Raw genomic sequence first — 16,106 nt, forward strand, 5'->3', positions numbered from 1 at the left:
TTTTACTATGCATATTAATAAATATTCTTTATTTAAATTTTGCACATTGCGCTTTAACATATTACATCCAAAACATTTTGCGAATGGATGTCTACTTTGTAAAATCTTATATTCAGCTCATTGTCATTCTGTACAGAATTATAGGTACAACATTACTTTGCCACTAGGTTTGCTTTTTGTAAGTCTCACAGTAAGAGAAACATTTAATGAAAAGAGATGGCTTAAATTATAAGAGAGGCTTGCACAGCTACTCAACTAAAGATACAAGCCTGAAGAAAGAACAAAATTAATGAAATCACCTCCACCAGCCTCCCCCAAAAAAACAAGAAAAAAAAAGAATCACATTAATTTAAGATAAAATTTTGCCATAAGTCACTAAATTAAGTTTTTGAAAGAGAAGGCGCAGTAGTCATCTTGAGAATTTCAGTGAAAGACAGAGCTATTTTATTGTGTTTAGTTCGCTCCAGCCGTTGTCAACCAACCATTACAAATTGGCCTCTTGTGATCGTTTAAGCGGCAGTATTTATTAAATTTCTCCTTCAGATGCTGTCGGTATTGTTCTCTATTGCTGTAAAAAGACTTGTTGTTTGCCATGAAGGACTGGATTTCATCTTGTGAGATAAAGATTTCCTCATCAGAAGTGCATTCAGACTCATCCTACAAATGAAAACAGGCACGTAAGAACTCAGGCGTTGCCCTTCCCAGGCAGAACGTGTCCCAAATCGTACCCATCGTCACAGTTGCTCTGAAGAACGACGTGGCCTTCGTGTCACAACAGCACGAGGCTCTGCTGGCTAATCCAGTCACTCCAATCACACACAAAGCTCTGCTATTTTTTGGGTAAGAGGCAGCCCATACAGTCACAAAATCTAACAGAATAAGGCTTGCACTCTAAGAGGCTTCCACTGAAAGAGGATGGGTTTATCGGGGGTTTTAAAAGGAAAAAGAAAGGAAAAGAGATGTAAAGCAAGGGGAAGGGAGAGAACAAAACTGTCCAAGGAGCCTGTAGTGGGAAGTAATATTTGAGGCACGACGGCAACAATAATGCACACTTCATTTTACGGAATAATACGATCCTTGATAATGAATACTTATAATACAAGTTCTGTCACTTGCATTCCAGTGACAGGCAATTTCTCCTCCTCTGCAAAGCGTCTGAGTTACACACTTTACAGAGAACACGCAAAAGCAAACAAACTGAACACTGAGGGAGTCAGCTACGCATCTTGGCCTCAATTACATTCTCTTCTAACTGCTCTTCACTGGGATTTGAGTTCCAAACGCCATCCTCAATCCCGGGGATTTAAAGCAGCATGCTACAACCTAAAACTCAAATCAAGTGGTTACTTACAAGGAGTTCCACTAAGCTCTTGGCACCTTTTCCAGTATCAGGAATAAGTGACATTTCTGTCGGTTCTGCAAACTGTGACACATTTTTCATATGCTCAAACCAAGGCAACGGCTGCCCGCTTTTTTCTGAGCTACAGCGGCTTTCAGCATGTGTGTCTTTGGTCTTGTCGCGATGAAACTCTGTGTGCATGATGTTTCCTGAGGTCTCTCTGCTCCCTGAATCTGCCATACAGCTTCCAAGTTTCTGAATCTAAAACGGAAAACAGCCTGTAATGAACAACCTGCAGTGTTAAACATGAAACATCCCAGTTTTACGTGGATGCAGGGGGAAAGAGGAAAGGAAAAAGTTCAAAAAGAGACAAGGATATATATTTATGTCTGTGTGCGCGCCTGGGGAGGAGGGGGGATAGTATGTTAATTCATTGAGAGTGCGCAGAAGTGCACATGCTGAGGAACACGGGAGAGAAGAGATTCCTCCTGCCACAACCGATTCAAGGAAGGACCTTGATTTCAAAATTTGGATGGAGAGATAACAGAAGATCCACATTACACCAGTCTCAGGATTAGTCACAGTTGAAATTTGAAATAGCTTTGTAACTACTTCGAAATGTCTGCATTTCAAGCAGCATTCTGGAATAGCTGTGCTCCTTACGTGTTCATTCTCGCACTTCAAAGTTTTACTTTTCTTTTTCTTCTTTTTGTTTTTGCCTTTTGTGTTATTCTCTTCTGAGTTAGCCCAACACTCCACACAGCTATCTCCATCCTCCTCTTTGTCGTCGCAGCGATGGACACACGAGTCATCTCCTGCAAAACACGGCTCATTTTCTTCTCACATACTTAAGTTTTGTGGACACTAAACCAACACGACGTTGTTACCAAACCCACCGTTTTCATCGTGGTTGCAAATGCCTTCAGTGCAGGCCACATCCGATCCCTCTCGAGACCCCGTTTCACTGCCCTCCATGCTGGACGAGTAGCCGCAATCGCTGCCGTTACAATGCGGAGATAAACCTGAGACAAAGGGAAAAGTTACGGTAAGCTATAGCAGCTGTTGCGTATTCTTTAATTATGCCTCTAACAAGGAAGAATTATTAAAAAAAAGTTATTTTTACAAACAGCTGAGCACTGTTTATCCCACAAATCCTACATGTTTTTAGAAATTAAGAATAACGTCATTCAACCTACCTTTCTTGATTTTAGGTGAACCTAATAGGTTACCACTAGTAGGACAAGTGCAAGAAGTGCTGTCGTTAGTAACAATTACTTCTACACAATTGTTTGCTTCTTCGGTGCTACCACAGGCTTTGCAGCTACTTTCCGTGAAGTTTGAATTTTCCTTAAAACAAAAACAAAAAGAACATTCGCAAGGACTGCAAGCAGCTCAGCCAGCGTCTTCATCAAGGATTCTCCTTCCACAAGGAAAAACAGCTGACGCTGGCTGATAACAGCCACAGCACTGCTTATAGTTCTGCAGAAGTACAAGACAACAAAAACACACACCGACTTTCCCCACAATAACCTACAGTTCGCTCAGTAAGTCCCATCAACAGAACAGTAATTGCACTTAGTCAATTAGAGCTTTCCCCTTTCCCAAAATCGAACGGTAATTGTCTGCAACTAGCATTTGAATTCCCATATTCTAAGTGATCTTTATGAACCAATAGTTGAAAATATTCTAGCATAACCTGACCCCCTAGATTTAGGATTTAAAAACCCAACAAAACACACCAAACCAAAACAACCCACAACAAAAGACAACCCACCAAAACCAAACCCCAAAAGCTACGGAGTTCCAGACAACTACTTTATAAAAGACTGTACTAATCTGAAAAAGCATTCAGTTCCACCAGTGATCAAAAACCAGTTCCCAAAACTGAAACAAAGCTAGAACCTCTCAAGAATTCTAACATGGAACAGTGACCTGATGCGTGAGCACCAGGTCAGAACTCCTGTTCCTTAAGCCCAGCTCTCATGTTCACCTTGGCTTGACTCAGCTCCTTCTCTTCTGGTGCCGGCAGAGGAGCAGGGATCTCACACACACACTTATTTTTCCGTCTGTTCTTTCGTTTCTGCCGCTTCTTCTCTTGTTTAAGCTCCCGCACTCTTTCTTCTTCTGAAAATTCTTCACATAGCTGTTCCAATCGACTAATACCCTGTACTTTTTCCACAGCCATCTGTTTATAAGAGGTTAGATCTATTTATAGATGTTAACACAATTCAACTTTTACTTTTATAAAAAAAAGGAGGAGGAAAATAGCTGGTAAAGACTATTTATTATAAAGTCACAGCAAGACAACTATCAGCTACAGAAGAAAAATGCCCATCCAGATTTAGTCACTAAATTTCCATTGCTGGGGAAGAAGCGTGTAAAGAGGGAGCGCTGCATTTAACTTACAGCCCAGATTTGCAATTTGGACCTGTGTTTACACGGTAAATACTCTGATTATTTAACACAACAGCACATTAGAGCTACTGCTACAGAATTCCTGCAGTTTTTTGTCCAGGTTAACCAGTGAAAAATCGAACCGATTTTCTAGGCAATCCGGTTTCTGAAGTGTAGGCATATCTCAAAATATAGCAAGTATCTAAATGTGCTCCTTAACACTAAATTTAGAAGAAATATCACAATGGCACGTCTACATAGAAAGTGACACAAATATAGTTAAACTAGTAAATTATTCTGGATCAGTGCTCCTGCAGAGGTGAAAACATGTTCAGCGAGGGCCAGAGGGGCAGGTTTCACATCACTCTGGGAACTCCTGAAGCCAAAATGAAACATTACAGTTCCCACTCACCTTAGAAAAGGACTCCATAAAAAGAAATAACAGATCTGTATTTCAAATTCATAGCCAACCTCGCATACCAGTATAATTACCCGAGTTTAATGATGTAAATGCATTTTCAACGCCATACATTACCAGGTTAAAACACCTAGACGAAACTTAACAAAAATGCCAGAGCACACACAGTCCAGTGTCACTTCCATAGCATTGCAAGTCTTTGAAACAACCAACCAACTAACTGCATTAGCATCCCTCTGTGATCTTTCCCAAATTGATTTTGTTCTTCCTCCTCTGATGTTTTACAAGTTTTTAGAGACAACAGTCATTATGAATGGATGATAAACAGAAGCAAAAGGATCTGTGTCATGCCGAAGGGCAAGTATACTACTGGCATACGTTAAAGGAACGCATGGAGTTCCCTCTGAAGTGCAAGTTCCCACAGGATTAGAGCGCACTTGTATGCAAGAATAAGCAGTTGTGTTTGTAATTCAAAAGCACATCCTCCATTTTTACTAATAAGTCAAAATAAAAACTGTTGCAGCCAGAGCTACTTTAAACGCTACCAGGTAGCAAAACCTCCTCTGTGAATTAAAAACACAGATCTCTCGTACTGTAATATGCAGTTTGGAAATTAAAAGCAAGCCTCAACCTTTTACGTTCCGGGAGACTTCCCGTCGGAACGCGACTCGGTTGTGCCATGCACTAGTATTTCACAACTGCTGCCCACAGGGAACACGGCATTGAATGCAACACCCTTGAAGCTCCTTCCAGCCCAACATTAGTAGAAAGCAGAAAGATCATTTTAGTGAAAACACACACAGTCACTACAGCAATTCAAACAAGTTAGATAAAATTTGATTTTTACCTCAAAGCTCTTGCGTAAAGCATCAACACCTAGGTAAAAAAGCATCTGCCACGTTTGTTCCTCAGCTCGCAACTTCTGCCAGATTCGGTGTAATCTTTCATAAAGATGAATACCCAGGCAGGTCAAAACTTCTTCTTGGGCTATGTCTATTGTCTTAGCATGCCTTTCTCTTCGTCTAAAGGAAGAGTCGAACCAAAGTACAGTACGGTTAAAGCAGCTGGAAGTCTACCAAGAGATCAATGCACTTCAATGATGGATTTTCTGTACGTACAACTGAAGCTAAGTTTGCACAAACAGCTTTTTAAATCAAGTTCTGCTGTGCTGCATGCAGATGCAAAATAGAAAGGACCAGGTCAAAAGCACCACTACACTCCTGACTCGTTAACCTGTGCACGGCTGGTTCTGCTGTGCTGTGCCTTCCAACCCACCACTTCTCAAAGTGCTGCTAGGAAGGACCAGCAGAGTTTTAATGCCAAAGAGATGCAGCCATTCTTTTGTTTCCTAGAGCTTGTATTTAGTTCATACAGCAAATATTTCAGCTTCCTAGACGTTTGCACATCAGTTAACTGAAACTGAATAAATACACATAGAAGTTTATATATTACTTACCATACAAAGTAAAAAGATTTCAGTATTAATCTGTATCTACTCAGGCAAAATCTTTATAAAAGGATTTACCTTCCTAATCAAACAGTTCTAAAGATATTGGACTCAGAAATGTATTTTTCATTGGAAGATTTTAAGATGCTAGAACAGGTTCAGAAATTACTATAACACACAAATGGTGACAAAACTAAATTGAACACTTGTCATTTGGTAGAACTGTCAACCAAGGCTCTTTCTATTTCACATATTTCGAACACCTCAATGGAAAAGCAGGCAGCCCTAGGGAGGGAACAAATGAACTAGAAGACATTTGGCAATTTCTTTCAGTCTTGCCTTCAGAGCTGAATGCACTTTAAAGGCAAGAGCACATATCAAATCTTCACTACTTCGAAGCACTATCTTCAAAGTCTACTTCAAGACAAATATTTACATCCAGAAGTTTCTTATGCAGCAAGGAGGCAAAAATCACTTTTGCAAAACACATTCCGTAATAAAATAAAGAAGCAAAGCGCTAGATAGCCCACTCTAGCAAATTACATACTCATACCCTCCTGCGAACTCTGGTTCAGCCCGACCCAAGAGGTGTGCGATGAAATCTGTTTCACAGCATACGTGTATGTGCCGTTCATGGGGACAGCAGCGCAAACCCTCATAAAGCGCGGCGCAGTAGCCCTTTTCTTTGCTGCAGTCCAGCTCACCAATGAGAATATTGTACGCCCGAAGTACTTTATTTTTGCAGTCAGTGCAAAACCTGTGTTAAAACAGAACAGAATTCTTAGTCAAGCAGAAATGTTGACCCGCTTAGTCTAAGTTATAACATACAGAGTTATTTAATAGTGCATGCTATATTTAAACTAGGTCACATAGGGTTTATGTTACTTCAAATGGTAAAATAGTAAGGCTTTGGCTGCAAGCCACATAAGTTTACTATACGTACTATACTACCTATCGTATATTACAAGTCTGGATGCTTCATGCTCTAGGGTACAAATCAGGCTAGTTGTTAACATGGAGAAATTCCTATATGGATATGCAATTCTGTATTTCTTAAAAAAATCCGAAATCTAATAGTGAACAAAGTGAATCATTAGTGCAAGTCAGGCAAAATTCTCCTCAAGTAGCACACTCCAAGTTACGCTACAGCAATTATTTAAAGTATACTCAAGTGAGTGATAAGCAATAAGAAAAAACAAGTTTCCTTTGTTGCCTGCTGTATCAGAGTGTTGTTTCCAGTACAAGCACCTTTAAACATACTTTAAATTATTAAGATTACCGCACTGATAGCCAAAGAAGGTTTATTTAAACACAACGTATTTGATTTAAACCTGTGATAGCTCAGACCACTAATCTGAGAACAGTTATGAAGTCTGTTATCATTAAAATACGACCAAATTAAGATCATTCTGTTTTATAAGAGGAAGTAATCTTCAAGAAGGTATAAAACCTCTTGCTGTATTGTTTTAAAAATGCAAGTCAGACAAGCTGCTCACATTTCAGCTCGAAAAGCTGGCTCTTCAGGCCATCTCTGGATGGTGTTTTTCCCTTTCCTAGTTTGTCGAGTCACTTGACAAGACTAAGTCAAACATATTTGGATGTTTGATACAACTATGATAACTGGCTAGTTTCTGTGGTGAAAGGAAAGAAAACAGCAATATTATTGCAGGTTAGCATCAGGACCGCTGCCATCACCGTGTTTAATGTCACAGGAGATTAAAGTTATTTTGTTTCCAAAGTGTTATTTCCACACGACCACCGCCCCCACACCCACCTGTGCTCTCACAGTTTGTATCAGAACCTTGAGACTACTGGAAATTAAAACTTTTTAATCAGCTTGGTAGCTACCGTACACATGCAACAATAATTTAGTGGCCTGTTTTTTCCCTGAAAGAGACACCTAATAGCACTAGCGCTACTAAGTCGTAAACAACTGGTTTAAACCAGTGATTTACAAGCCCCAAATCTGCTTGTATTCATTTAGTTCACTTTATTTTGAAACCACACATGCTCCCCACAAGCCTAAAAGAAGACATAGTCCCAAACAGAGTAGGCTGTTTGTCAGAGAATGAAAGAATATGCAGAGCTTTAATACATCAAGTTGTCAATCAGAATTTAATCCTGACTCAAAAAATTGAGACAAGCAGTTATGACTTCATTGGAGGTCTCTGCATTTCCCCGACAATAACCCGGAACAACATGTAAAACAAAGACTATTTCACCATCTCAGTCTCATCACCTGTCGCAGTGCAGTCTGGCAACGTTCCATCGCCACGAAGCTCAGATTTAAAGTTTGAGGAGAATCCTCTACACTTTTAAACATCGTGTGAACTCTACGTACACTTTGATTCACAAAACAACGCAGCGTGTGTTCCTCAAAATGCAGGCGTCTTTGTTCTTTTAACATACCTGTGTTTTCGTAGATAGGTTTCTAACGTTTCTAGAAGACAACTAGAGTCAATTAAAACTACTTCATCCCTGCACTCCTGGGACATGAGCTCCCACACATCCATCCAACAACCCCTGAAAAAAATAGCAGAAGGAACAAAGGCTGTACATTACCCTGTTAGTGCTTTAGAAAAGACGCAAAATAAAGCACCGTTAGTTTACCTGACTGCTCCCTGGAAAGGTCCACAGTGGAAAGTGATGCTACACTTGCTCTCTTCCTTCCTGCTGTCTTCACTATTTTTCTTATCTGCACTTATTTTCTCTGTACTGAGTGTGTTACTGCTCCCTTCACTGTCACATAGTATTAAAAAACATTTTTTTAAACCTATACCATATTATTTTTCCTAAACAAATGCTACGTAAATGCTACTGTGTTCCTTAATTTACTTTGAATCCTTTACAGGCTAAGTCTTAACTTCCACTAAAGTCAGGCCCATACAGGAGATACAAATTTTGGTGTCCATGTTTATAAACCCAGATTCATAACAACTTCTTAAAGTTACAACTGAAAGCCAGCAGTAATTTTTCAGAATATTGCCTTAAATATAAGCATATGCAAGTTTTAATACTCCTGGCAGATTAAATTTCATATGACAACTTACTAAAAGAAAAAGGAAAAAAGCAAAACAAGAAAGCCCAAACTTCTACACATCTACCACCATAAGAAACCATAAAACACCCTACGTTACATTTCCAAAATTTGTTTTTGAAAAAAGAAACCCAAACAACTTGACACCACACATTTGAATATGTTAAAACTACGCTTATAGAGGACAGAACAAACTTTAAATAGCAAGTCATGTTGACTTACAGGCTTGTCTGCACTTGACATTTTATCAGAACAGTCATTTCTGTTTAAGCTCGTGTGTGGATACAACAGCGCAGGAGAGCAGGGGAAGAGGCACTCCTATTTAATAATTAGCTCCTCAAGACTATTTATGTACACTTTGCCAGATCATACGGCTTATTTATGAGAAGTTAAAATGCTCCGTAGCCCCGAATGGCACCGAGTAGCCATAAAGCAGGCAGAGTGAAACAGCAGATGCCATATACCTCTCAAGCAGTTTACCTAGTTACGCAACTTGGATAATTAAACACACCACTACAAATCAAAGCCCTTTTTTGTGTGTACAAAATGCCTAACAGATGCAACTCATCTGGAGAACTTCTTTGTAATGAAGTCAAGCAGAAGCTTTAAGTTGATAAAGAACGTTTGTTCTGTAAGACAACTCTATTTGATGCCCCTACATCTACTGTGTGAGCATATTTGTTTCCACTTCAAGTGGCAGATTTATTTGGAGAAATATCGGTACTGATACACCCTGATACAAACAGGTATCAACTGAGCAAGCAGAGTGCAAGTCATGTTTCTTTAGGAAACGACACTCATTGTCCACACACCATATTGTCAGATAAAGCTGAAAGCTTTACTCTCAATATATTTAAATACTGCTTTTCCATATACTCCCTATTAAGCTTCCAGCACTCAAAATAAACCCCCACATTTTCACAATGCTCTGAATTTACTTTATATTAAAAATATATACCCCTATGATCTTTTGCTTGTGTAACATAAGCTTTCAACTAATTACATGAAAGGCCTGTCTGTAACCAAAATGTAATAGGAGATAATGATTAGCTACCACTGTCCTCAAGCAGCACAAGTAAAAATCAAGTGTCAAATTCCACATTTCAGGGGATTTAGCTAAACCCAAAGAGACTCAACTCTGCATAGAAAAATACATATCCTGTAACTGGAAACCATGGCCGAACTTTCCCAGGTTGTATGCTTAACAAGAAGCAGAACACACTGACTAAAAAAGGTCAACTAAGCATAGTAGTCTAATTTATCAGTCATCATTTAAAAAAAGAAAATATACAAAAAACACCCCACAAATAAGAAAAAAACCCAAATCCACAAGAGATGTACAGGGAGTGTTTTTCTGGTTAACCAGTTGGAATAAACCATTTCAAGACAGAGGAGTAGATGCATCTTTTTCACTGGTATTCAAAACACGTTGTCACATTTTGAGAAAATACATTTTACAGAGTTTTAGGTTTAACCTTGCAGCTCAGCCACAATAAAGCCCTTTATTAACAGTCGCACGGGGCATTTCTAAGAATCCCAAGCAAAATGATGTATATTTGTTCAGTATGTACCCTTTCACCTCAATGTGACAAAAACTGCTGAACAATCATTTTGGTGTAGAGCACAAAACCCAGTTTGTCTTTGCAGAGCATTGTTTTTATCACAATGCAGGAGCCATCCATGCCCTGAGCAGAATATATGCCAAGTTATGTCAGACAAGATGTGACAAGCATGTCAGAGGGCACTGGTCTGTAATGGTAAAGCTGCATTTGGGCAACTGGTTTTGAAATTAAGCATGGATATTTTCATACAAACTTACCCCAAAGGTTTTGGTTTGTGTGTGTCCAGGGAGTGTAGCTGACATCTCTTGTTCTTCTTACTTTTCGGAATTGCATCAATCATATCATTCAGTTTGGACCTATGGAAAAAAAAATGTAACTCAGTATTCTGAAAACATGGTGATCCAGAGAAATTTTAAAGGGATTGATTCAGCTCATGTATCAGAAACAAGTATGCTGATGAACACGAAATCTAAAACTTTCTTCCTGTCCCAAATTTTTACTTCTTAGGACACACAATCCTGCAGTACACAAGGAAAACACAGTATAGATTTTCCAGACAAATCCTAGCAAGCAAGACCATAACCCACATCTGAAAAGCTATTGCGTAACTTCCTAAGTACCAGACCTCGAGCAACAACATCCATTTCAAAAGCAAGGGGAACCACTAAGACCCCTGTATCGAGTCACCCTACCTCACCTTCCAAATCTCAATATCCGCAGTCCTGCACTAACCTTTCCTGCTTCTCACTGGCCTGGCTAACGGGAGCAATAAGAAGCTGAAGCCAGCGGGAAGGCCAAGGCACACAGCGGGGAGCAGCCGCTGCTTGGGCCGCCGACAGCTGGGAAACAAATGGCACTGAGACCGAGAATATTTATTGTGCTGCCAAACCCAGAAGGTTTCGCTTTCTCAGCGTTACCTTTCTACTCAAGAGTAGAAAGTTTTTTTGGGGGGAAGGTGTTAATATTTTTATGATTTTATTTTTTACGTGCAAAGCAGTGGGGCGAAGAAACACACTTTTTCCAGAGATCATGAAAAACCCACAGTGCTCATTTCAGATTCATGACTAAACAATTTCATAAAGGTATATTTCAATTGCAGCCACTGCACTGCAACTGATGATATGAAAGATTAGGTCTTTCCGGTTTGTTTTTTCTCAGTTTAGGCAATAACTAGTTTAACGTGGCTGTAAAAGACAAGTATGTGCTGTAAGATTCAAACTTCTGACAACTGAGTATCACCGAGAAAGCAGAGTCGGGTGCACAGAAGCTGGCCTGCCTTTTCCCCCATAAGAATAACCTGAGCAGTTCCAAGACACTTACCCATGCACATAAAACAGTGTGTAAAGCTTCTTTGCATCAGTCATACAGCTCCGAGTCACAGAAAGAACCCCCTTCGGCCCTACTGTCAGGGGCTCAAGCGCTGGATTTCCAGACTCGACAAGCTGAGAAAAGAGCCGTTCCACGCTCCGGCGACAGCCAACACACGGGACCAGCTGAGAAAGTGCACTCAAGACTTCACGCGATGTCACCATCATGGCGATGTTTAGATCCTGCTGTTTAAGCATGCTATGTCTCTAAAAGAGAACAAGAAATTAAATAATTAAAAGATAAATAAAACCACAAACAAAACCACAATTGCTAATATCATAGGAGCAATCCTGCTTTGAGTCCTACAGTTTACCCTCTGCAAGGAAGCTAATATTTTTCTCCTCGTGTTCCTTCCTCCTGCTACTCAAACCAGTAAATGCTGCCTCCTACCAAATGGCACAGCTTCCTGTCCTTGGCAGGAAAGCCTTTTTTCTCTCCACCTCAGCACAGATGTTTTAGTAAAGGGTCTCACATACAACTCTGCAAGTTTTCATCTTCTACTCACACTTATTTTATCTTTAGCACATAGAAATGAAAATTCCTGGACACCCAACAGCATATGTGGAAATCTCACAACAAACTTGCTCTGTTCAGACCAAGACAATTTAGCAATATTTTTCCTGGAAGGCTGAAATGCCATTTCACATTACAATTCTGACACCTGAAATCAATTAAAAAAAAGCACGCATTGCTATTCAGGGTGAAACATTTCACTTCAGTAGCAAACATTCAATGTGTGCTAATAATAGAACATTAAAGAGAACACCACCTAATATTTCTTACGTCAATAAACAATTTTAGGAGCTTCTCCTGGTTCCTCTGTCAAACACATCCAGGCACACAAACACACAAAAAGCACATGCCCTTCTATTTCTTCTTCTAACTGTTAAATCACTAACTTGGACTTCACCAGCACTGAACTGGTGGTAGCACAGCTACACAGAGTGAGAGCCCCTTCCTCGCACACCAGTCAACACATCTGCGCTTGGATTATCAGAACTACTGGCATTTTCCAACATAATCTGTAAAAGCAGAGTCCTGTCGGTGTATTCGTTGACATTTTTCCCCGGTTATACAAAGTACAGCTTTGTAAGCATAGCTGTATCTATATGGGGAATATTTTGCCATGATGGTATTTTCTGTATTATTGCCACATCACGCCACTTAAACACACCTACTGTAGAAATGACTTGTCACAACTTCTGGGGAGAGAAAGAGAAGACCGCACATCATGGTGAAACTAATCAGTCCCTTGGAACGTGTAAATACATCAATTGAAAAGAGAAAATACTTTCAGCTCATTTTATGTAATACATGTTATGAAGAGTAAAGCTATTATCAGACAACATTTAATGTTTGTGCTCTTCAAGGCAGGCACGTTAAATAATCTGACAAGTGATATCACTCTGCAATAATCCTCTTTCCTGTAATTAATAGTACTAGTCACGGCAACAGCAGGAATGAGCTATTTTCACAACACAGCTATGCTTTATATGCAGCATATGTCTGAACTGCTGCTGGCAAAACACGAATGAAGACACGCAAGCTGCGTATCAGCAACCTGACCCGCTCCTTTGGACATCAAATGGCACAATTTTTTAGTTACTACAGGTGCTACAGTGCTACAGTTATTTACCAGAGATAAGCAGATAAGTTTCTGTAATTAAAGCTTCAGGGGCACCACAAAACCATCTCTCCCTATTCAACTGTGTATAATCTATAAACTGGCACATTAACTTTATCTTGGTCTGGTACTAATCATAAGAACTTGATCTTAAGCAACGCACACTTCCACTTGAACAAGCAGTTCAGAACTGTTTAGAAAAAAATCAAAATGTATTTAGAAACTGTAGTTTCCATGTAGTATAAAACTGGCAGTGACCAGAAGACACATATCAGTTCTAACTAGATATGCAGCAATTGCCTCCTGACATGATAACAATGTATAAATCCTGTTAAGTACAGAAACCGAATGCTCCTGTTGTACTTTGGTACCGAGACATAATCACATATACATGCTGATGCATCTGAAGTCATTCCAGGAGTGAGAATCTCCCTGAGAAGCAAAAGCACAAGTCTAAGGAAAGCAAGATCTGATATGTGGCTGCCTTAAAAACCAAAGGATGTATTTACCTGAATGAACTGTTTTAGCTGCGCACTGTTATTCTGATGTCCATCAAGGTTTAGCACGTTATCAGGAAATTCCATCACCATCTATGTAAGAGAGGAAAAAAAAGCTTTCAGAAAAAAGTCAAGCACAGAGCATCAGTTTATTTTACTTTTTTGGGGAAAATAAGGCAGGAATTACGTTAAATCCTCATACTTTTCACGTAACTATCGGAAGCTTGGGAAAGGATAAAAGTAACAGTTTAACATAGTGAATGTTTCAGCAAATTAACTAAATGTTTCACTAATATAATGTCCTAAAGGCAGTTTATAAATGGCAACTCAAATAGCTGTTACAGAGAAAGCAAAAGTTGCTAAGTGGAACATGAGTATTTACTCTGTCTACATGACTTGAGACTCTGTTTCATTAAAAAATCCCCAAAAATAAGCCCAACGTACTTTACTACAGTGAGATCCAAATTGATCCAACAGCCTAACTCTATTTATAAAGCTATGAAGAAACAGTCACAACAGCTTAATGACCGAGTCGACTCTTTCAAAGGCTAATTTAAAACCATATTAACCCAACGAGGTACTCCAAGGTATACTTTGTTTTGTACGATTGCAGCTGCAACTCTCAAGAGGCTGAAAGTAAAATGTTAAGCCTACAGAACAATGCAATTACTCGTAAGTAATTAATATTTCTCTTCCAATTACTGAGCAACAAAGACAGTGATTTCTTGGAGGAGGGAGGAAATCGGTAGAATAATTTTCAGTCAAAAATCCAACTTTGCAACTGTGGAAATAAATGAAACCAACTAGAAAAATGAGTAAAGACTGGCTTAGTTTATCTTCTTTGGACAAACTGAGAAATACAGAATTTATCATTATGAATACTGGAAGTTCACTTTAAAATCTGAAAGACAAAATAACAACTTGGGTTAACAACTCTAACACCAACCAAGAGCAAATTAAATGGTCCAATTCATCCTTTTTCCCCCTCCGCCTTCCCTCCATTGTCTGGTAAAGACAGAATTCCCCACAGTCTTCATAATTGCTGATCCTACCTCCAGAGAACTTAGACATTTACTTTCACAGACACTCAACACTGCTCCAAAATAAACACCTATTCTCTAAGGGCAGAAAGCAAGGCGATATTTTGATTTCACTCATGCTACAATTGGAACATGGGCACAGCTGCCCCATCTCTGTGCAGAACAGTGCCAGTCCGTGCTACTTCTGACCCCCCACAAGTTTCTTTCCTCGTTTCCCTTGCGCCGACCCACACACACTAAGCAGCAGCATTTGCTGCAGAATTACAGGTCTCCTACATCGCTAATCTGATATTTCTGTGGGTAACAAGCTGCATGCAAAAGTAAAAGCTGTATCTGCCAATAATGGAGAAAAGAGATAAATCTGTATTTTTTTTTTCCCTTTACCTTCATCTCCCACTATCAGAGAACACTCTGAGGTGTTTTGTACAGCAGAGTGAAATTATCAAAGATTAAATTCATTCGTGTGTCTGATGAGATCTTATTAAGTGGTTACACATCAACCACCATCACTCCCTGAACTGGAAGAAAAAATTCCCATAATACCACATCAAATGGAATGCCTTCTAGAAATCATAAAGGCTGCTGAAGAAATGAAAGGGGTTAAATATTTAAGCTTCCTTTAATTTCTAGTTGAGCCATAACAGAAAAGTCAGAGTGAACAATTCATTGAGAGGAGCAGTATCACACTGCACCTACACAACGTTCTATGCTACTACAAAGCAATGTTGCACATTTAAGAGCATAATAGGCTATTCAGTCACTAATTTGCAATCACTAGTTCACCATTTCTAGATTTAAGGCATAGATTAAGTCTTCCAGCTGGCTGATAGAAAGAAGTTCCATTATTTTTAAAGTCTGAGCTTAAAAGAGGTCAACACAAGCCAGTTACCACCAATAAGCACGACTACATCTTAAAGATAATGCTGCAGATGTTAAACGATGTTTCAAAGACAACCGCATCTCTTACAATAGCTCTCAATAAGAATTTAAAAAATACATTATAGAAGATTCAGAGACAAGGAAGGTAAGAATTCATTTACCTGCTTCTGCAGGTTTATTTAATAAAAGCCTCCAGAAACCACCTAGAAATCTGAGTACTTTGTAACAACATTAACAGAATGAAACAAAAATATTGACCTGAGCTAAGATTTCTTCACGGTGAGGATGACTTGCACTTACATAAATGCCTTTCATCCAGATGGATACAAAACTGATTTACAGCTATGGGAACCTCTTCAACCACGAGGACAGCTTGCCTCTGGTGTAAAAAGTAGAATGACAACGACAACACCATGCAATTGCACAAAGTTTGGGCCTGGAATTAAATTCTGGAACTAAATCACACCTGGAATTTTAGGTCGGTTGAAGCCATCTACCTGA

At 39.3% G+C, this 16,106-nt stretch overlaps 1 protein-coding gene across 2 annotated transcripts in view; it reads right to left on the reverse strand.

The window, feature by feature from the left end:
* Nucleotides 1-16,106, reverse strand: part of GGNBP2 (gametogenetin binding protein 2) — an 18,547-nt gene continuing 2,441 nt past the window's right edge. Inside the window, exons 3-14 of one of the 2 annotated variants that reach the window (XM_080357311.1) lie at nt 13,699-13,779; nt 11,518-11,771; nt 10,455-10,553; nt 8,008-8,121; nt 6,146-6,355; nt 4,999-5,173; nt 3,330-3,524; nt 2,536-2,686; nt 2,236-2,361; nt 2,003-2,154; nt 1,352-1,600; nt 1-657 (exon numbers count right to left, since the gene is read on the reverse strand). In XM_080357311.1, the coding sequence (XP_080213437.1) occupies nt 454-657; nt 1,352-1,600; nt 2,003-2,154; nt 2,236-2,361; nt 2,536-2,686; nt 3,330-3,524; nt 4,999-5,173; nt 6,146-6,355; nt 8,008-8,121; nt 10,455-10,553; nt 11,518-11,771; nt 13,699-13,779 (2,010 nt within the window). In that variant the 3' untranslated portion in view covers nt 1-453. The remainder of the gene's footprint in view (nt 658-1,351; nt 1,601-2,002; nt 2,155-2,235; nt 2,362-2,535; nt 2,687-3,329; nt 3,525-4,998; nt 5,174-6,145; nt 6,356-8,007; nt 8,122-10,454; nt 10,554-11,517; nt 11,772-13,698; nt 13,780-16,106) is intronic. The other variant, XM_080357310.1, reaches the window with a different exon arrangement.

Source organism: Nesoenas mayeri (assembly GCF_963082525.1).
Source record: "Nesoenas mayeri genome assembly, chromosome: 20".
NCBI classification, from domain to species: domain Eukaryota; kingdom Metazoa; phylum Chordata; class Aves; order Columbiformes; family Columbidae; genus Nesoenas; species Nesoenas mayeri.